The sequence below is a fragment of the Nerophis ophidion genome, linkage group LG05 (assembly GCF_033978795.1).
Source record: "Nerophis ophidion isolate RoL-2023_Sa linkage group LG05, RoL_Noph_v1.0, whole genome shotgun sequence".
Taxonomy (NCBI): Eukaryota; Metazoa; Chordata; class Actinopteri; order Syngnathiformes; family Syngnathidae; genus Nerophis; species Nerophis ophidion.
This window is the reverse complement of record NC_084615.1, coordinates 63,633,992-63,657,440: the sequence shown is the minus strand read 5'-3', so window position 1 is coordinate 63,657,440 and position 23,449 is coordinate 63,633,992. Positions and strand designations below refer to the sequence as shown.

The following is a 23,449-nucleotide window of genomic DNA, read 5'->3' as shown; positions in this document are numbered from 1 at the left end:
AAAAGACCAAGAATAGGTCCAAGAGGACGAAGAAGCAGAAGTACAACCACAAGACAAAGAGGTGTCAGAGGAAGAGGACAAGCTCGCGTTGGTGGAGGAAGCGATGGAAGAAGAGAAGACAGGTGGCCGTGGCAGTCTTCATTTCCCGGCCCTTCAAAAAAGTGAGGGGGGAGTATGCTCAGGCCCGGCTTGCGTCTAGCGATGGAGGACTTTGGAGAGGCGGAGCCGGCGGGCCGACGGCGGGGCAGGGCACGCTGCAGCCCTGCCCAAGATAGCGGCAAGGAGGCAGAGAATGCGGCGGAGCGGAGAGGCGGGGCATGCCGGGAGCAACGCCGGCGCAATCGAATTTATGTGCGTGGCTCACACACCGGGAAACGATTAACATTTCTCCTGACACTGTATAAAGGGGAGAAGGAGGAGAGATTGAGGAGGAAGGAGGAGAGTACGCAGCGCATGAGAAGCGAGAGCAACACAGAGCGCAAGACGAGAACGACGACGACGACGGCAGCTGAAAAGCAGACCGGGAACGCGCAGTGGAGGAAGGGGCGGTAAAGCGATCCAAGCTGCAACCAAGCTTTATTACACTTTGATTTCTATTTTACTGTTTTAATTGATTTTACCCTTTAAAATTGTTTTTAATTATATTTGTTTTTATATTGTTTTTTTTTTAATATTGGTTTTATATTTATTTATTTTTTGTTTTTATTCAGTCATTGGTGGAGCATAATATTGTTTTTTTTAATATTGTTTTTAACATGCCTGTGCAGCACTTTGGAAACGTTATTGTTGTTTAAATGTGCTATATAAATAAAGTGGATTGGATTGGATTGGATTTATTAAAAAATAAAGAAGTCAAACCTGCCCAAAGCATATACTTCCTGGTTGGTCCACTGAACCCGAGCAACGACAGCAAGAGACTGTCACAATATCATATACTGTATATATATAGTATGTAAATATTGCATACATGTTATATTGTATATTGTTACTACGGTACATTTTTTGTCTACTTTACACCTGCAATATCCTTTCCATCCTTACACTTTCCATCCTTTGTAACTGAGCTACTGTGTGGAACAATTTCCCTTGTAGATTAGTAAAGTTTGTCTAAGTCTAAGTCTAATATTATTACATTACTTTATAAAACAACTGTAGTTGTTAGAGGTACATTCTCTTGCTGTCTTGTTTACCTCGTACAATATGTCCTGAATGAGGATCGAACCAAGCCCTCTACCACAAAGGGCAAAAATCCAAACCATTACAAACAATACCAAATATAATAACAGAGGGCTAATAATATGGGCTGTTATTTGATCAGCGGAGACACCTGGAGTGCTTCTGCCAAAGAGTTGTATGTTAACAACAAAGTGGAGTGCAAGGCCGTTCTTGTTTGAATGTTTTTTCTTTCTTTATCATGCTCATGATTCACATTGCTGTGTGTCTCCAGATGCTCTCCACCTGCCTGATGGCGGATCAAATGACTGATTGGTCAGCAGATGCGTACTGTCAATCAATGTCACGTTAACAAGAAACAGCAGAGCCAAAAGGCCAGAAATGTGCTCGTGAGCAGTCTAAAGGGACAGGCTTCAAACCTGAGCAGCCGTTTTTTGCCTAGCGCTAGTGTTTGACTCATCTCCAATCAACAACATAACATTATTTTTGGAAGGTAAAAAGTGCAAAGAAATCAAACAATGTACAAATATGATCCACTTCAAGAAACTTAAAGTGTCTACAAAGTACAAAGGAGAAGAACCATGATAAACATCCTGAATTTATGTTATTCATCCATTCATTTTCAAGATAATCTTACTTATCTCACCATATGAAATGTCACATCAGTATTTTTCAACCACTGTGCCGCGGCACACTAGTGTGCCGTGAGATACAGTCTGGTGTGCCATGGGAGATTGTCTAATCCCACCTATTTGGGTTAAAAAATGTTTTTTGCAAACCAGTAATTATAGTCTGCAAAAGATGTGTTATTGTTGAGTGTTGGTGCTGTCTAGAGCTCTTCCATATCAGTAGGTGGCAGCCGGTAGCTAATTGCTTTGTAGATGTCGGAAACAACGAGAGGCAGCATGCAGGTAAAAAGGTGTCTAATGCTTAAACTAAAAATAAACAAAAAGTGGGTGCTCCTAAGAAAAGGCATTGAAACTTAGGGAAGGCTATGCAGAACCAAACTAAAACTGAAAAGGCTACAAAAGTAAACAAAAACAGAATGCTGGACGACAGCAAAGACTTACTGTGGAGCAAAGACGGCCTCCACAATGTACAACCGAACATGACATGACAATCAACAATGTCCCCACAACGAAGGATGAAAACAATTGAAATATTCTTGATTGCTAAAACAAAGTAGATGTGGGAAATATCGCTTAAAGGAAGACATGAAACTGCTATAGTGAAATGCCAACAAAAAAAAGAGAAAAATCCACCAAAATAGGAGCGCAAGACCAGAACTAAAACACTACACACAGGAAAACAGCAAAAAAGTGATAATAAGTCATGATGTGATGTGACAGGTGGTGACAGTACACCTACTTTGAGACAAGAGATATAGTGATGCATGCTTGCTTATGCTTTAAGGTCATATCCAACAATTACGACATCCACATTTTACTGTTAAGTGAGATTTCAATTTAAAAAAATTTCTGGTAGTGGTGTGCCTCCGCATTTTTTCAACGCAAAAAATGTGCCTCGGCTCAAAAAAGGTTGAAAAACACTGACTTACATCACCAAGTATGATTTATTTATTTTTATTGTTATTACTTATGTAGTATATTGTGAATCAATTGAGAACAGAAAGTGAACAAAAGTTTTAGCAACTGTTATGTGAAGGAAAAGGGGTAGGATTAAATAAGCTCTGCTTCTTCCTACTCCTTTTCGAAGATGTTGAATAGAGAAACTGGAAATTGGGATGTATCACCTTTTATGCAGGCATGTTCGAAATAAACTCAAACTCAATAATTCTCCCTTTTGGTCGACACTGTCACAGAGGTAGTGCATGTGACAAACCACTGGTGTGCCATCGGATACCAGCAAGGCCTTCTCTGCTGGCCTAAGATAATCAAAAATCATGATCATAATTAAAGATAAAAGTATTTTTTTATTTACTTTCCCTAAATATCTAATAATATTCATATTCTCTTTGCGTCATATTATGCTCCTACCAGTGCTATTGTTTTTAGCTTAAAGAGTTTTTATCCCATCAGAATTCAGCTACATTATGTTGCCATGTAGTACCAAATCTGCCAGAGGCCTTCAGAATTAACAATGCGGGTGTTTGTGCACTGTAAGTGAACGGAAACAAACATTTGACAGACAGTTGCGGTAGCCGATCAGATCACAAGTTGTTGTCAGTAAGGTTTTCTAGCTGGCCTAAGGCAGATATATGTTGTGTTGTTATGAGAGAGGTAACATAAGAACTCCATTGCCCAGCATGCCACAGTAGTGAAGAGCATGCGCAGTAGCCCCGTTTAGGTTGTTGAATGTAGATATGCCGTCAGCTTGATGTCATCAAGGAGCCCGCTGTGGAGTAAACTTTAAGAACTCAGCCAACACGCCTCGTCTGCATCTTTTATGATTAGACAAGACGACGCATATATTTGCAGGGCCATTTTCAAGAAGGATATTTAAAGAGAAACTACATCCTGCGAGACTATGTCGACCAACCCCTGGAAGCTAGCTCAGCTGTCCCGGTGATAAAATGTAGGTTCAGATATTTTAATTATTTATTTTTTCACGTTTAATATGTTTTTTTGCAATTTTTATTTTGACAGTACCACATGAGATATGTTTTAATTGCTGATGGGGTTTATTGATTTTTAAATGCGCCAGAAAATAACCCGTTTTGTACAATGCCCAGTAGTGTGTAAATGTGTTCCTGTATTGTATTTCTCCGGCAATGGTCATGTGGTGACATAAATGATGGTATTTTCAGAGGTAATCATTGAAGTTGGACATCACTGAAGGCTTAGGTGGGAAACGCACATCCCACCACTGTGACATATACTTATGATTATGTATGTAGTAAGTTGTGGGAGTGTGGCCCCTGGCTACAACCGCATGACCAGAAAGGCTCTGACAATGTTCAAGTTAATTTAGATGCACACTGTTTTCATCTTTAATAATTACCTATTTTTGGAGCCTTGGATGCTTCAATATAATGAGTAATTTAAAACAAATCAAACCCTGACCGTGAATTGATTGACGTGGACCCCGACTTAAACAAGTTGAAAAACTTATTCGGGTGTTACCATTTAGTGGTCAATTGTACGGAATATGTACTGAACTGTGCAATCTACTAATAAAAGTATCAATCAATCAATCAATCAAACCCTTGTAACATTAAGGAATGAAATGGGGCCACTAACAAAATCTTGTTTCGGGCCACAAAAAGCACATTGCTAGCACTGGTGAGAGTATAAATAATTTAAAAAAATAAAAAGCAAAAAGGGGTCAAAATTGAACTACTGGTTTCCATAAAATGTGTGTAGGGTTGACATGTCCTAAGCAAGAACATTGAATTGTACTGCACATGCAGTTAAAAAGGAGCATAGAGATGTCTACTGTTTGATTTACAACGGAAACATCTTTGTGTCCTATCTGTCTAATCTGTTTTATGTCTTTGACCGTGAACCCATACTGTAGTCTACCACAGAGACAGACAGAATAAAATATGTAATTCCCCAACTTTTTCATTTTTGCTGGGGAACTTCTTTAGTCTTTCTGCCATTTGGGTTAAAATAAAAGCACTCTTGAATGGAAAAGTGAGTCAGGTTTCTTTTTCATGAGTTTGTTATATTTTATTGACAGGATTTGATATTGCCTCATTCTCAACTTGTCCCTCACCTTTCACTTTTTTAACAGTTCAACCTGAGTGAACAAAAGCTATTACAGCCGTTTATCTTTGTCAGGAAGGATCTCTGATGTTGTGTCTGGCTGTTATAAATACACCAAATAATACTGAAATTAACTGGGCAGCACACAGGCTAGTTAGCTCTGTTGCTTCATAGTCGGAACGATTCATGATTTGATTTGTTTTGCAAGCTCGTGCAAAATTCAGAATTGAATCAAAATATCTACCACTTCCAATCTGATTCTATAAACTTAAAATGAGTTTGAAAAAGCAGAAGCAGAACCACAAATTGAATTGAAGGAGGTCAAATTCAAATGCATCATCATCAGGGATAAATATGGTTCTTTTGAAGATTTGAACGGATCTTCTGCTACAAAATTAATAGAGTTATTGTGTATATACATATTATACATATGTTAGTGCGTGTGCCTTACAAAACAAAAGCCCTGAGTTCAATCCTGGGCTTGGGATCTTTCTGTGTGGAGTTTGCATGTTCTCTCCGTGACTGTGTGGGTTCTCTCCGGGTACTCCGGCTTCCTCCCACCTCCAAAAACATGCACCTGGGGAAAGGTTAATTGGCAACTCTCAATTGGCCCTAGTGTGTGAATGTGAGTGTGAATGTTGTCTATCTATCTGTGTTGGCCCTGCGATGAGGTGGCAACTTGTCCAGGGTGTACACCGTCTTCCTCCCGAATGCAGCTGAGATAGGCTCCAGCACCCCCTGTGACCCCAAAAGGGACAAGCAGTAGAAAATGGATGGACAGATGGATGTTATACATAATATACATAACCCAATTCCAGATGAGGCCTGGTGGAGATCTGCACTTTACATCCGAAACGCAAATTTTTACACATTCTGATTTTAGATTGGTTCATGAATTTTAAGAATCAAGCAATTTTTTTTTTTCTTTAAGAATACATTTTTAAAAACTGTTTTTCTTAGGCCATATTGACAATTACTTGCTGAGTTTTTACATCAGACGCCAGCAGCCAAGAGTAGCTTTTTTAACCTGTAAACTGTTTTGAAAAGGTTCTATAACAGTGGTTCTTAACCTTGTTGATGGTACCGAACCACACCAGTTTCATATGCACATTCACCGAACGCTTTTTAGTGAAAAATAAAATGTTTTTTTAATTTTTAAATTCAAGACAAAGTTATATGTTGTTTTTTTTTTAATAGTGCACAACATGAACTATGCATGAACATCACCTTGTTCAAAGAACCAAACCAAAACAGTACATGAACTCACAACAAATTACACATTTGCAAATTAGATGTAAAATTAGAAGGACCATTGTTTGGGGGGTATCCATAATACTTAGACTTCCTTTTTATTGTCATTCAAATGGTAACTTTACAGTACAGATATGCCAATAGGGAGATGTTTTTATTTACAAGATTGATTGATGAATGAAAATATTATTAGATTGAACAGTACATTACATATTCCGTAGAATTGACCACTAAATGGTAACACCCCAATAAGTTTTTCAACTTGTTTAATTAAGTCGGGGTCCTAGTTAATCAATTCATGAGTCTGGTGTGTCTTGACCGCTGCGGAGGAGGCTCTGCTGAACCCCTGAGGCAGACTCACCGAACCCCTAGGGTTCGATCGAACCCACGTTAAGAACCACTGTTCTATAAGAATCATTTTGAATTGCAAACTCACCCAAGAAATCACAATCAAATCGGATCGTGCATTACTGCAAGCTTCCTATACCTATAATTTAGGTATCAGCTCCTACTTACACTAAAACTTAACTTATCGGACCGGGATTCATTTGTTACCCGAGGACCACCTGCCCAGTGTTTTCCTTCAGACTTCAGTGTGTCTTTGCACTAAAACTAATGCCAGTATTTTGTCTTTATATAGCATAAATTAGCCAGGCTTTGTTTGCCGAGCTATGTAACTACAGAGGTTTTGATCAATATTGGCTCCAGTCTGAGGTCAGTGCAGTTTACAGAGCAAACACAGATGGACGATGATGACGGTCAGATGTGCGGCAGAGGATGATGACTAACACGAGGATTGTACCAGCCTCTTCAAAGACATGCAATGTTATCTCTGGAGATTCACCTGGCCTGAACACCATCTCACTCAGAGTCATGCACTAAGCCAGTTGCATCTCAATGTGTGCGTGTCTGTTTGTTAGAGATCGCGAGGCTGCACTTCATCTATAATTCATCTGCTGCTGTAATAGGCCTGATATAAGTCAGCAGAGTGATCTGAAGGCTGGCTGATCAAATTAGTTGCCTTTGGTCTTCACTGTCACACTCAGACACAGTCACACGCACTCACACACATGCACACACATACACGCACACACACTCACACCTTAATGAAGTCACGGAGTTTCTTTGAGCATTTTAAATTGGCACCACAGTCACTGACTGCAAGAAATAAAAGGCAAATAGCTGTTGTCTTGCTGATTTGGATCCTTTAATTGTTTGACACAAACTATAAAGAGCGACCTAACGTTTGTTCAAATTCAAACAGCACGTGTAGGGATGACTGCTGTTGTGTGAAAGCTCAAAGTCAGGGCCTCACGGAAAGGATAATACATGTAACATTGGAGATAAAAAAAACATAGGCTTTCGAGAAGTCATAGTTTCAAAAAAAAAATGGGAAACACTTCTAACTTAACTCAACAGAAGAGCTGATATCAGTTTGTCATAGTACTGAATATTAACAAAATCATACTTGACTGGTTATACTGGTGATGATGTTAATGTATGATGGTGTTTATTTGTCAAAACATTCAGTCATGGTGAAATTTAGTGTAAAGCCTACATACTGTACATATTATGACGTATTTTTATTTTCATCCATAGTAGTCGAGACAGTGCACAGCTATTTAAAAGTTGTACAGTGGAAACTTGTTTTACAAAACTATTCTATTCTAAAATTCTATGAACTTTTCGATTTACGAACTTTTCGATTTACGAACCACAGATCGGATAAAAAAATATGCTTTGGTGTACGAACCTTGTCTCCATCCCATTTTGTGCCTGGCAGCATATCCATTGTGGGCGGACTAATCTTCCAGTTCAGCAGGGCAGCTGTTTGCTAATCTGCTCATTAATACTTTTTGTGTGTTTTAAATGTTTTTTCTTTAAACTTTATTAAAAAAAAATTCTAGTTTTGCTGGCTCAATATAAGTGGATGCGATGTCAACACTGATCTTCCTCCCCACCCCTTTTCCCACCGGAATCTACAATAAGATTAACGACAAGGTAAAGTGAATTCATTTATTTTGAATCATTGTAGCAATCTTTTTGTTAAAGCTAAAGAGTTTTGTGATTTTAAACGATATGTGCACCATAAGGCTAGTGACAATGTGTGTGTAGGCAGGGCAGCTACAAATTAGGACGGTTGAGCTGTTTGTTGTTGTTTTGGCTTTGCTATTAAATAGAACTTTGATTCATCACCACTTTGTTTGTTTGATATGTAGTACTGTATAGCACTTGATATTGTGTTCAAAGTGTGCAAACTTCTACTAAAATAGACTTAAGTCAATGCTTGAAGTCATTATTCATGTTTACATTTTTTCTTATGGAGAAATGGGTTTCACTATACTAACTTTTCAATTTATGAACCAAGTTCTTAATCTATGTTCCACTTTTCCTATTCACACAAGTATTTATTGCCAACTTTGCAAACTTACATTATGTCTTGCCATACACTGTGACCCACTGGTCAGCTGTTGTGAGTGTAAAAACCTCTACAAGTACAAAATTGTCGAGCAGAAGTGCAGAGCAAGGGCCTCATGATTAAGCTTACGTACGCACAAAAACCCGGCGCACGCCCTTTTTTTCACGGCAAACAGGATATGTCTCGAAAGTGAATTAGATGTGGAAATGTGTGGTGCCTCACGTCTACTTAATGCGTTACGTATGCACATTTCTACTGGCTGAAGATACTTTGGTGACACACAAAGGTGATTTCAACAATGTATAAAGTTCAAGGCAAAGACGCACAATTCACTTTTCCGCCAATGTATTTTATGCTTCATATTTATATTAATATTTGTGAAGACCCCTCCCCCCATTCTCACCGCATTCTACAGAGGTACTCATATCTGTCTGGACTGGAGCCTGCAGTACCTCAGACTGGAAGTCTCTGCAGAGAGTGGTGAGGATGGCGGAACAGATCATACAGTAAGGACTCCTCTTCCTTCTATCCAGGAAATTGCAAAAAGCCGCTGCCTGACCAGATCTCAGAAAAACTGGAGAGACTCTTCCCACGCCCACCAAGGACTGTTTTCACTGCTGGACTTTAGCCTCTTTAACAGAACAGCTTCTTCCCACAGGCCATAAGACTCTTGAACGCATCATAATAATCCCCTCAATTGCCCCCCAAAAAATGAATCAACTCGCTGGAATATAAAGATAATATAACATACATCCATAAACGTGGATGCACATGAAAAAGTGCAATGTATTTATCTGTACAATAATCAATTTATTTATATCTGCACCTTATTGCTCTTTTATCCTGCACTACAACAATCTTATGCAACAAAATGTTCTTCTTAGCTGTACTGTAATTTCAAATTTTAATGACAATAAAAATGAAAATAAGTCTAAGTTTAAGTCTAAGTCTAATTAATTTATCGAGGCGATCATTTTGCCACTTATTGCTGTCACAATGTGTTCCTGTGACTCCAGCACCAGCTTGGCCAGTCCGGTAGAAAGTTGCAGCAGCCGCTGGTTGCGGCACAAATAGCACCAGAGACGGTGGAGGACTGGTTTAACTTTGTGTCACATATGGCTGATACCTCAAGTAGTTCTCTTGTGTTGAAAAAATAATTTGAGTATTCAAACAACAGTCCAAGTCATGTGTATCCGTTTTTCATATGCTGGCTGGTTGAAATATAAAAGATTGCAAACCAAATATTGCATAATTTTCACATGAAACTCTAATCCGGCTGTGAGCAGGCTACTGTATGAACACATTTTGTTGTCAGTTAAACAAATTATATTTTAGTTTGGGGGTAATCAGGGGGACCCCCCTCTTCTAAAGTTTTACACCATTACAGCGGCTAACTTTTCAAACCAGATGAGCGCTACTTTATCTCCGATCAACTCTCCACATCCATCTTCTTCTTCACCTTCTTCCTGATGATGTACCACTTATTTCTTATTTGTTTCTGTGTGTGGTTCCCTGATTCCACAGCAGTGACACTTACTCCTCCTTTGTTCGCTCGAAACACGAGAAAGAAGCACCTCCTATTTGGGGTGTACGAAAAACATTCTTATATGTAATGATTCTTAATCGATTAAAAAAAAAATCAAAAATCCTTGCCTTATTTGTATTTGACTTTAGTTTAGTTAGTTAGTTTAGTTTGTTTATTATTTCTTCGGTCAATGGTCAACAAAATAAACAAACAGTTTTACATAAACAAACAGATGTACATTCATAAACAAACAAATGTACATTCATAAATAAAATAAAAAAAGGTTGCAGACCGAAAGGGTTTAGGCTGAAGTTGAACACTCAGTGCGCCTAACCCTATGAACAAAGTCAAGTACAAAATGAGCTTCCAAAAAATATGAAATTTCCTTTTCACAACGTATTATAAATACACATTGTACCCAACATAAATACTGTTCAATTATATAATACACAGTAAAGGCATGTGAAATATCCTTGTACACATGTTGAACTTTGCACCAATTATATACAATATACGAACTATTATGCTTCCATTATATTTACAGTATATCTCACATTTAGTTTTTAATTAACATTGATCATAGTATTAACTACTGTGTTGATTCAAGAGTGATGTATTTTTCCAAGACTGGAACCTTTTAAGGAATCATCCAAGCTGTTCCACAGTTGAACCCCCCTGACAGAAACACATCTACTTTTTAAACTCGTACTTATGTTTGCTTTCTGAAAGACAGCTGAAACTCTGAGGTCATAGGGACTCTCCCTAGGTTTGAACCTCCCCTGTAGACGCTCAGGCAGCATGTGGTTATGAGCTTTGTACGTCACAATTGCAGTGTTGAGGTCAACAAGATTGTGCAGTTTTAATGTTTTCAATTTAATAAACAGAGCATTGGTAGGGTCATGATAATCTGCATAATTTACAATTCTAATCGGTTTCTTTTGAAGTAAGAACATAGAATTGATGTTTGATTTGTAATTGTTACCCCAGATTTCAACACAATAATTAAGATATGGGAGTACGAATGAATTATATAACACCAATATAACTTTTCAACCAATCATGAGCAAGACCTCTGACACTATACCTCTGCATCTTGTTTAAAAGTAAAGTGTGATCGATGGTGTCAAAGGGCTTTCTCAGGTCAATAAAAACGCCAACACTGAAATGGAAGTGGACCTGTTTGATCGAAAACCGTATTGGTGTTCACTTAGCAAGTGATGCTTATCAATAAAACTGTCTAATCTTGATACAAATACTTTTCTAAGGACTTTTGAAAATTGTGATAGTAAAGAAATATAGTTGGTGAACTGATGTTCATCTCCACTTTTGAAGATGGGAATAACTTTTGCCGTTTTCATCTTCATTGGGAAGACACCTTCTATAAAAGAAATATTGCATATATATGTGAAGGGAACAACCATAAAATCAACAATTTCCTTGATCAGAGAAAAGTCCAAGTAACAGCAGTCTGTTGACTTCTTGTTTTTCTGAGAATTTAAAATTTCTGTGATTTCACTTTCATGAACGGGAGAAATAAAAAAACGATTCAAATTTGCTTAAATGGTCTGTTCATTAAATTTGACACTGTTTTCAGGTTGTACAATTTAATTTGCTAAATTGGGTCCAACACACTTTATTAAATGTTTGGGTATAATTTTTTAAAACCAAACCAGTTTCCTTTAAAGTGATGTAGCAATGTATTAGAGCTGTTTATCTATTTTATGGAGGAATGTAGTTAATCATAGAACTGGCACTCAATTTTATTAAACATTTTGATTTTGAATCAAGAATTGATTCTAAATCAAATCATTACCCCTAATAATTGAATCAAATCCAAAAGTGTGGGGCCCAAAGAATTCACAGCCCTACCTACTGCTGATGCCTACTGAATTCTGATTGGCCAGTGCGTGCAGATCTCTGGCAAATGGCCAATTTCAATATGATTTGCGTATTTACAAGGGGGAATGTCCTGGGCCAAGGAAACAGCAAAGCAAATTATAACCTGCTACCAAAGAATGTACAACAATTCTTCTCAACTAAGGAGGAGAAATGTAACCTTAGAGGAAAATCTAATATAAGCATTTGTATGCACGTACAACACTTAAAACATATCAGTATGTGGAATTAAATTATGGAATGGATTAAGTAAAGAAGTTAAACTTTGTAATGATATAATCCAGTTTAAGAGGCTGTTCAAATTATTAGTGCTTACAAAGTACAAAGAAGAAGAATTATGAGAAACACTTTCAACTTTATTGAAAATAAGATATTCTTCATCTCAGTATGTTAATAATGACTGAATTAATTAATTACATATTACAAAACTGTTGTATTACTCATTCACGGATGTCATTTTATTATAAAAGAGGTCAGTGGATGAATGTATATACAATACTTGTAGACGCTCTGACGTGGGAAAGGGGAAGGATTAAATTAGCTTTGCTCCTTCCTTTTCCTTTTTGGACATGATGTGATGTGAAATGATGTGGGATTGTTTGATGTATTATGTTGTAAGTGCGTTTATGTTCATGTTCGAAATTAACTAAGAAAGAAAGAAAGAAAGAAAGAAAAAAAGAAAGAAAGAAAGAGAGAAAGAAAGAAAGAAAGAAAGCAAGAAAGAAAGAAAGAAGGAAGGAATTTGAATGTATGACATATTTTAGTTGGAAATTCATACAATTCTTAATACATGAGGAATATCAGTCCATCTCTTTTATACCAGGAGACCCTTCCAGGTAAAACAAGAAAATGGGGACATCAGACAACAATAAGGAGTAACATAATTGTAAAATTGAGGAAATTGTGAATAATTATCCATCCATCCATCCATCCATATTCTACCGCTTTGTATCCATTAAATTGGACATCATGCATTGCTAGTTATGTTGACAGCAATTTATAGTATTGCTGCTACTTTGTAGTTTTTGAACATATTTTATGCAAATCAATTATTGTATGTTAAAATATTGTAAATGTAATATTTTATTAGAATGTAGTACTGTATTTTTCGGATTATAAATCGCTCCGGAGTATACGTCGCACCGGCCGAAAATGCATAATAAAGAAGGAACAAAACATCTACAGGTATACGTTGCACAGAAGTATAAGTCGCATTTTTGGGGGAAATGTATTTGATAAAATCCAACACCAATAATAGACATTTTAAAGGCAATTTAAAATAAATAAAGAATAGTGAACAACAGGCTGAATAAGTGTACGTTATATGGCGCATAAATAACCAACTGAGAAGGTGCCTGGTATGTTAACGTAACATATTATGGTAAGAGTCATTCAAATAACTATAACATACAGAACATGCTATACGTTTACCAAACAATCTGTCACTCCTAATCAATAAATCCAAGGAAATCTTCTTCCTCGATGTCGCTTCTAAACAACTCTGCCAACTCCAAAAGTATGCGCCGCTTGCTCTTGTCTTTTTCTGCTGCATATTTCACTACATCCAGCTTGTAATCTGCAGTAAATGATTTCCTTTTTGGTGCCATTTTTGTTCAGCCCTTCTCAGTTTTTATAAGTTACCGCCAACGATGAAATGATCCATTTTAATAGCTACGACTGTAGCATATAGCAGTTAGCATCCCATGACCCACAATGCACTTCTGCCATGATCTTCCCCCGCCGAATTCTTATTGGTTGACGTGTGTGTGACGATTGCTGACATTTTCTTCGTCTCTTCTGCGAATGAGATAAATAATATTATTTGATATTGTGTCATCTGCAGTACATGATTTCCTTTACGGTGCCATTTTCGTTCAGCCCTTCTCAGTTTTTATGAGTTACCGCCAACAATGAAATGATCCATTTTAATAGCTACGGCATTAGCATATAGCAGTTAGCATTCCATGACCCACAATGTACTTCTGCCATGTCCCGTCCCCGCCGAATTGTTATTGGTTGACGTGTTTGTGACGATTGCTGACATTTTCTTTGTCTCTTCCGCAAATGAGATAAATAATATTATTTAAAATTTTACGGTAATGTGTTACTAATTTCACACATAAGTCGCTTCGGAGTATATGTCGCACCCCCGGCCGAACTATGAAAAAAACTGCGACTTACAATAAGATACAATTTTTATTTGGATATTTTAATGTTTCAAAGTAGTTAATTTTGAAATTAATAGGCTCAATAGTTTTAATATGCATGTAACAGTGTTTGAATATGTTCAAATATGTGAACACTGTTAAATATCAACAAAATATATTCTATTATGTTCAGAAAATAATATTTTATTCTTGTTTTCCAAAATGCGTGTTGTCCAAACCTCTGGACATTTTTAAAAAAATATTAAAAAATGCCTGTTTTTAAATATATTAAACAATGTTTCTTCATGGCTAGAACAACACTGAAAAAAGATCTGAAGTATTTCATCAAAATGTATGCATAAAAGGGTTGAGAGTCACCTGATATTAGACTTTTGTAAACTTTTGACAGAAAGGGGTAGACAAGGCTCTAAATTCTTGTTTAATTCTCTTAAGATTTTTTACCCCCCAAAAAATTAAAAAAACTTTTTCTTGTTATAGAATCACTTTATTCTTATAGTTTATTTTCAATGTGGTTTTAAGACTCTTTTGCACATTTTCCGCCATTAGCCGCTTACCTGGCTGATATCCATGCGTGCATCGCAGCTTAGGGGTTGCGTTGACATCAGTCCGTTGGAACCAATCACAGTGGAAAGCAAACCTCTTTCGTTAATCTTCTGAATGGTGGTGCCATCAACAAAGTAGACGACACCCCTTTTATCCACTGCAATACCTGGGTGGGTGAGAAAGAAATGGGAAATGAGCTTTGGAGACGACAGACGCATCGAGCCAGGATAAGACGGCAAAAACCAAAAAACGAAAGAAAAAGGCGAGCGATGGAGAGGAGTGAGTGAGGGGAGAGGAGTAAAGTGAAGAGAGGACAGGACTTTGGAGCGGCATTCAATTCAGTTAGACATTCAGCTCAGCTAGCGGCTGTCTTATCAAAGGCACTGCACAGCAGAAATGCAATTATATTTCCATCCCGGAGACCACTAAAGGGATTAGAACAATACGACTGCAGGAAGAGCTTATTTGTCACATTAGATGCGAGCAGGGTGCTGCTGTGAACTTTTGACATTTGACGCTTGCAAATGTACATTAGAAATGTTCACCCCTGAAGCCTGCACACACCTGTGCATTTCCCTCTGCTTGTATATTTGCACATCGCTTATGAAAACACAATGTGTGCGTGTGTCGGCTGTGAGTCGCGTACACTTGAACTCTCCTTGCAGTGAGGCTCTGCAGCAGGAAGTGAGAGAGCGGCAAGTCGAGGTATTAAAGGTCAGGGCAGACAATGAATCATCCGTTATGGATGAGGAGCGACCTTCATCCCCGCCTCATCTTCATACAGAAAATGGGCCCTTTGACTCAACTACTCAGCAATATTCCACGACTCAACCCTCACCTATGATTCTGCCGCTTTCGCTGTGATTGCTTTCACTCAACATCAGCGACAATCAGCCATATTTCAGAGCTCCTCACTCACATCTCCAATGCACTCTCCTGAACTATTTAAAAATACATTTGGCTTATGGTTAAACATTACGTTATGGTGAGCGTTTGTGCATAGCTGTTCATCACAGTAATGCCTCAAAAGACTTTGCAAATACAATGGGGCAAAAAAGTATTTAGTCAGCCACCGATTGTGCAAGTTCTCCCACTTAAAATGATGACAGAGGTCTGTAATTTTCATCATAGGTACTAGAGATGCGCGGATTGCGGTCTCATCCGCGGAGTCCGCAGATAAACCGCGGGTCGGGCGGGTGACATGACGAAAAAAATAGATTTTACTTAGATTAGGGCGGGTGGCGGTTGTACATGGTTAAGGGATCGGTAACCTTCACCATTCAAAGAGCCATCTAGGACCCGTGTCACAAAGCGAAGAAGACAATAGGAGACGCAAACATTCTCTAAAATGACTGCCGGCAATCACCCAGTTAATGAGTATTTGGACGTGCTATGAAGCCATTGGCTTTATCGCCTTCTACAGCATGTACGATCTGCTTGTCAGTACAGCAACATGTTGTGTGTGGCTTCTGCAGACACACGCAAACGACTGCAAGGCATACTGGGTGACACAGAGTACACTAATGGTTGTGATATAAACAATTTTAACACTCTTAGTAATATGCGCCACGCTGTGAAGCCACACCAAACAAGAATGACAAACACATTTCGGGAGAACATCCTCACAGTAACACAACATAACCGCAATACAACAAATACCCAGAATCCTTTGCATCCATGACACTTCCTGACTATTTTATACAGCTTTTTGAGTGGTAAAGGTGGCCGACCTCTGATGTATTTCAACGGGCAGGTGGCGGGCGGTTGCGGTTATGATAAAATGTTGGTTCTGGTGTACGGCGGGTGGATGACGACTTTAGTGATGCGGTTGCGGATGATATAATTGCCTATCCGTGCATCTCAAATAGGTACACTTCAACCGTGAGAAACAGAATGTGAAAAAAAAATCCAGGAATTCACATTGTAGGAATTTCAAAGAATTTATTTGTAAATTATGGTGGAAAATAAGTATTTGGTCAACCATTCAAAGCTCTCCCTGATGGAAGGAGGTTTTGGCTCAAAATATCACGATACATGGCCCCATTCATTCTTTCCTTAACACGGATCAATCGTCCTGTCCCCTTAGCAGAAAAACATCCCCAAACCATAATGTTTCTACCCCCATGCTTCACAGTAGTTATGGTGTTCTTGGGATGCAACTCAGTATTCTTCTTCCTCCAAACACGACAAGTTGAGTTTAGACCAAAATGGATACATGGATGATACAGCAGATGATTGGTAGAATGTTTTGTGCTCAGATGAAACCAAAATAGAACTTTTTGGTATAACCTCAACTCGTCGTGTTTGGAGGAAGAAGAATACTGAGTTGCATCCCAAGAACACCAAACCTACTGTGAAGCATGGGGATGGAAACATCATGCTTTGGGGCTGTTTTTCTGCTAAGGGGACAGGGTGATTGATCCGTGTTAAGGAAAGAATGAATGGGGCCATGTATCGTGAGATTTTGAGCCAAAACTTCCTTCCATCAGTGAGAGCTTTGAATGGTTCACCAAATCCTTATTTTCCACCATAATTTACAAATATATATTTTTTAAATTCCTACAATGTGAATTCCTGGATTTTTTTTTCACATTCTGTCTCTCACAGTTGAAGTGTACCTATGATGAAAATTACAGACCTCTGTCATAATTTTAGGTGGGAGAACTTGCACAATCGGTGGCTGACTAAATACTATTTTGCCCCACGTGTATATGACTCTTTAATCCAAAGCAATCACATAATTTAAGGTGCAAAAAAGTATGAGCAATACAAATATGATGTATCATGCCAAGCATAATGGCACAGGGGTTAGTACGTGTGCCTCACAATACGAAAGTCCTGGGTTCAATCCTGGGCTGAGTGTGTGGAGTTTGCATGTTCTCTCTGTGACTGCATGGGTTTCCTCTTTCTACCACCTCCAAAGACATGCACCTAGGGATAGGTTGACTGACAACACTAAATTGGCCGTAGTGTGTGAATGTGAGTGTGAATGTTGTCTGTCTATCTATGTTGGCACTGCGATGAGGTGGCGGCTTGTCCAGGGTGTACCCCGCGTTTCGCCCATGTGCAGCTGAGATAGGCTCCAGCCTATCCCGCAACCCTGTGAGGGACAAGTGGTAGAAAAAGGATGGATGGATGTGGGGTTGGGCAATATACCGATATACTCGATATATTGCGGGTTTGTCAGTGCAATATAGAAAATGACGATATCGTGATCTCTGCTCTGAGTGCTTGACTGCTTGTTTCACGGCCAAGTGCTTGATCCGGACAGGAAGTCCCATGCAACAAAGGTATCGAATTATCACACCGTTTGACTTTACGTGAATCGGTATCTGGCAGCACCGTCATAATTCAGCCAGGTACCGAATTTGGTAGCCAACCCTAGCTACAAATGGTCTTGTTAGTGACTGTGGTCCCAACTCTCTTGAAATCATTAACCAGTTCATTTCTTGTAAATCTGAGCTGGTCCCCCAACTCTCTTAGAGTCATCTCTACCCCATGAGATAAAATCTCGCATGAAGCTCCAGAGAGAGGATGACTGACTGACATCTTACATATCATCCATTTTTAAATAATTACATCAATAGTGGTTGCTTTCTTGTGATGATCTTCGAGTGAATTTCAGTCTACTGCGGGTCTGAAATCCAATCCCGGAGGTATTTAGACAGCGCTTATGGTGGTGGAGAGGTTTACATGGAAGAGATTGTTTGTGTGACAAGTACCTTGCCTCCACATAACGAGCTAAAGAGTACTTTCCTAAAGGAAAATAACTAATTGATGTGCTTCATGGTCACGTTGTTGGCATGCGTGGGCCATAATTGTGGCTGTTTGGTAAGAGACCAAATACTCAATAACAAGCAAATTACTATTATTTATCCGTTTTTTTTTTCTCTCTCGACTTTTTGATATGCTTTAAGTTGCGAGCATAATTTGAGTTAAGATTCTTTAATGTTTGTCCACAGCACACATCCTGGGATCCTAACAATCCTGCACTCCAAGCACCACCGAGAAAGTGAGTGCAGAAAACAATGGAACACCCACGGAATCGGGAAAAAACAAACCATTAACAACATGCCCTGCTGAGTAGCAGAGAGGTCTGCACCATTCCAAAACAGCTTTCAGATTTCACGCCAAAGCAACAGCCACGCAGCGGACATTAATCCATGAAAATATAGAGAAGCTTCCAAATGGTCTGCCCAACATATTTTTAGTCTGTTGTTGTATTCTAATGTGCCATAAACCATCATCACTTTATTATTGGGTATCTGCCTACTTGTACATACATACGTAGCCCAATGCATATACAGTCGTTGTCAAAAGTTTACAAACACTTGAAAAGAACATAATGTCATGGCTGTCTTGAGTTAACAATAATTTCTACAACTCTTATTTTTTTGTGATAGAGTGATTAGAGCACATACTTGTTGGTCACAAAAAAATTCATGAAGTTTGGTTCTTTTATGAATTTATTATGGGTCTACTGAAAATGTGATACAATCTGCTGGGTCAAAAGTATACATACAGCAATGTTAATATTTGGTTACATGTCCCTTGGCAGGTTTCACTGCAATAAGGCGCTTTTGGTAGCCATCCACAAGCTTCTGGTTGAATTTTTGACCACCCTTCTTGACAAAATTGGTGTAGTTTCAGCTAAGTGTGTTTTTTTTCTGAGATGGACTTGTTTCTTCAGCATTATCCACACTGTTCAAGTCAAGATTTTGCGAAAGCCATTCTAAAACTTTAATTCTACCCTGATTTAGCCATTTCTTTACCACTTTTGACGTGTTTGGGGTCATTGTCCTGTTGGAACACCCAACTGTGCCCAAGACCCAACCTCTGGGCTGATGATTTTAGGTTGTCCTGCTAAATTTGGGGGAAATCCTCCTTTTTCATTGTCCCATTTACTCTCTGTAAAGCACCAGTTCCATTGGCAGTAAAACAGGCCCAGAGAATAATACTACCACCAGCATGCGTGACAGTAGGTGTGGTGTTCTTGGGATTAAAGGCTTCACCTTTTCTCCTCCAAACATATTGTTGGGTATTTTGGCCAAACAGCTCAATTTATGTTTAATCTGACAATACATGAACAAAGATAAGACATTCTGGAGGAAAGTTCTGTTCTTTTTTTTTTTTTTTGTACTTAACTTGGTAATTTTGAATATTTACTTTGTACTTGCATCTTGACACTTTATTCTTTAGTTGACACTTCATCTTTTGTTAAATGTTTTATATAGCGCACTGTCGTCATTTACTCATCTAGTACTCTGTGTGCCTTTTAATTGTCCCATGGGGACAAATACATGTTTTTGAATTGAACTGAATAGAACTGTGTGTGCAGTAAAGCTAAAGCTACTTCTTCATTCAGCCGTTTGGACTATTGTCACCAGTGTATTCTTTCCTCCTCAAACCTTGTCCTTGGTGATTATGCAGCACTCATTTTCCCACAGAGCGGTGGATAGAAATGATTTGTTCTTTTCCCTCGGCAGCACTGACGGCTCATCCTCCTTGACGTACAATACAAAAGCCATCTAAACATAACATTCAACATGAGCATGCACACTCTTGCGTCCCCTCAACACTGTCAAACGTGTCCTCAAGCCCGCAACCCTGGACCGACCCTGTGGTTCGTAAATAGTGCAGGTGGAGAGGAGAGGAGGGCGGGGGTGTCAGGGTCAGTGTGTTTCCTCCATAGGCCAGGAGGTGAACTGCAGAGATCTCCCTGCTGGCCTCTTCATCTTCACTCTGACACAGACAGATTACATCACCCACACATCTTCCGCCAGCAACACCCGTCCTGCTGTTTAATCGCCTCAACCCCCAAATACCCAATCTACTTCGATACGCATTTTTTTTTTGTTTTATCTCTTACAAGTGTATCAAATCAGCAACTTTTGACCTTTCAATGATGTCTCTGTCCTGTTTTCCTCTTTCGAAAGATTTTCGATACCTTTTCTTTCCATTTCTGTTGGCATTGCCATTTCTTCACCTGTCACTTGGCATTATGTAAGAGAGACATCTCAAACCAATGCACAGCTGTTCTGAAGGAAATCTCCTGAAGACTCCTCAAAGATAGACGCTTTTGACCTTCCTTTTTGTCAAAAACATCTGTAGCCGAACTTTATCGGCCTCAGCCATACAAAAACAATCACCACATCTCCCGAGTTAATTGGGCATATAAGCACACACATGACCCCGACCCTTGAATCAGCACCTTCACCACCGCTTATCTCCTCTGGGGTTGTGGATGGCTGAGCAGCGCTACAGAGCGAACAGTGGGCCTGCGCAAACCCACCCCTCCCTCTGTTGCAAGTTGGTGTGATATATAAATAAATGATAAATGGGTTGTACTTGTATAGCGCTTTTCTACCTTCAAGGTACTCAAAGCGCTTTGACACTACTTCCACTTCCACATTTACCCATTCACACACACATTCACACACTGATGGCGGGAGCTGCCATGCAAGGCGCCAACCAGCACCCATCAGGAGCAAGGGTGAAGTGTCTTGCTCAGGACACAACGGACGTGACGAGGTTGGTACTAGGTGGGAATTGAACCAGGGACGCTCGGGTTGCGCACGGCCACTCTCCCACTGCGCCACGCCGTCCCTGGTATGTATGTTTAATGTATGCCATGCTATGTGAGGTTTTTTCCTTGGACTCAGGCTAGACCTCTGCTGAGGGTCTAGCCTTGGACTGATATTTTTTTTACTCCCCCCCTCTCCTAATGTCACCCTTTTCTTATCTTTTTAAGGAGCGCTGTAACCGGCTGATCCGTCGGCGGTCTCGTAACGTATGTCTGCTCTTTGCGGGACTGTGCCGAAAATGTAATTTCAGTTCTGATGTGTCTTGTACATGTTGGAACGGACAAATAAAAATGATTCTGATTCTGAATATGGTAGTATTTTTGTAGCAAAACAATTTGCAAATGCATATCTTAATCCGTGCGTGTGTGTGTGTGTGTTCTTTTATTTCTACCCTTTTTGAGACATCAACAAGAAAAAGTACCTCCAATGTGAAGACCGGTGAACAAGTTAGGACCGAAATCATGGTCCCAATACAGAAAATCATTGAATCTAATAAACTATGTCTCACTTGCACCCTAGGTGGTGATATCTATCAAAATTAGGGTGGTCCCAAAAAAGAAGAGATTTTTCAAATTAACTGTGTATCAGTTTTAAAAGTGTTCCCCCTCTGGACAACATATGTAATAAATGTGTGTAAGAAATTGAAACGCGCCCCCTATGGCCAAAATTAATAAAAAAATAAATAATTAATTTGTATATAGAGACATATTGTAATAATTTGAAGTAAATAATAAAGATTAAAAAACAATTTTAAAAAAATTAACTAAAAGCAGTTTTTTTCTCACAATGTGTCGACTTTTTTCTTATACAATTGGGAACAATTTCTCATATTCTTTCTGTTTCTGTAATATTTCAATATTTTTTTTATAAAATATTACTTTTTATGTAAAATGATTACTTTTTATCTAAAAATGGTAACATTTGTCATATAAGATTCTAACTTGTATCACAATATTGCAAATGTTTTTGTTGTTCTTGTAAAACAGTGACATCCATCCATCCATCCAGCCATCTTCTTCCGCTTATCCGAGGTCGGGTCGCGGGGGCAGCAGCTTAAGCAGGGAAGCCCAGACTTCCCTCTCCCCAGCCACTTCGTCTAGTTCTTCCCTGGGGATCCCGAGGCCTTCCCAGGCCAGCCGGGAGACATAGTCTTCCCAACGTGTCCTGGGTCTTCCCCGTGGCCTCCTACCAGTTGGACGTGCCCTAAACACCTCCCTAGGGAGGCGTTCGGGTGGCATCCTGACCAGATGCCCGGACCACCTCATCTGGCACCTCTCGATGTGAAGGAGCAGCGGCTTTACTTTGAGTTCCTCCCGGATGGCAGAGCTTCTCACCCTATCTCTAAGGGAGAGCCCCGCCACACGGCGGAGGAAACTCATTTCGGCCGCTTGTACCCGTGACCTTATCCTTTCGGTCATGACCCAAAGCTCATGACCATAGGTGAGGATGGGAACGTAGATCGACCGGTAAATTGAGAGCTTTGCCTTCCGGCTCAGCTCCTTCTTCACCACAACGGATCGGTACAACGTCCGCATTACTAAAAAACTCAAAGAAAAACAGTCACATTCTTTGAGTACATTTATGACTACAGTCATAATTTTGCCAAGTAAAAATGCTGATCATTATTATGATATTGCCAACATTTTTTTTATAAAATTGTGACTTTTGTCGCGTAAAATTACCACTCTTTTCATAAAATTGCCAACATTTTTATCTTTTCTTGTAAAATTGCGACTGTTATTGAGTGGAATTCTAACTTTTATCATGATATTGGACAAATGGTCAGTTTTTCTTGTAAAATTTTGACTTGTGTTGAGTAAAATTACGACTTTCATTATAACACTGCCAAAATTTTAAGTTTTTCTTGTGAACCTGTGACCTTTTTCTTGTGAAATTCCAACTTATTTTTACAACAATCTTCTTTTATATATGCATAGTATGCATATATCCATCCATCCATCCATTTCTACCGCTTATTCCCTTTCGGGGTCGCGGGGGGCGCTGGCGCCTATCTCAGCTACAATCGGGCGGAAGGCGGGGCACACCCTGGACAAGTCGCCACCTCATCGCAGGGCCAACACAGATAGACAGACAACATTCACACTCACATATGCATATATCATTAATGTTTAAAATACAAATATTTATATATCTAGAAAGGGTGGTCCTAGGGTGGTAGGCATTATTCAGAAGTCTAAAGAAGGTAACAAACACAATAATGT

The 23,449-nt window shown here is 39.1% G+C and overlaps 1 protein-coding gene across 1 annotated transcript in view; it reads right to left on the bottom strand.

Annotated features, from left to right (window-relative positions):
• tenm1 (teneurin transmembrane protein 1) overlaps nt 1–23,449 on the bottom strand; it is a 561,054-nt gene that overhangs the window by 56,933 nt on the left and 480,672 nt on the right. The window contains exon 23 of the mRNA XM_061901744.1: nt 14,655–14,809. Within this exon, the coding sequence (XP_061757728.1) occupies nt 14,655–14,809 (155 nt within the window). The remainder of the gene's footprint in view (nt 1–14,654; nt 14,810–23,449) is intronic.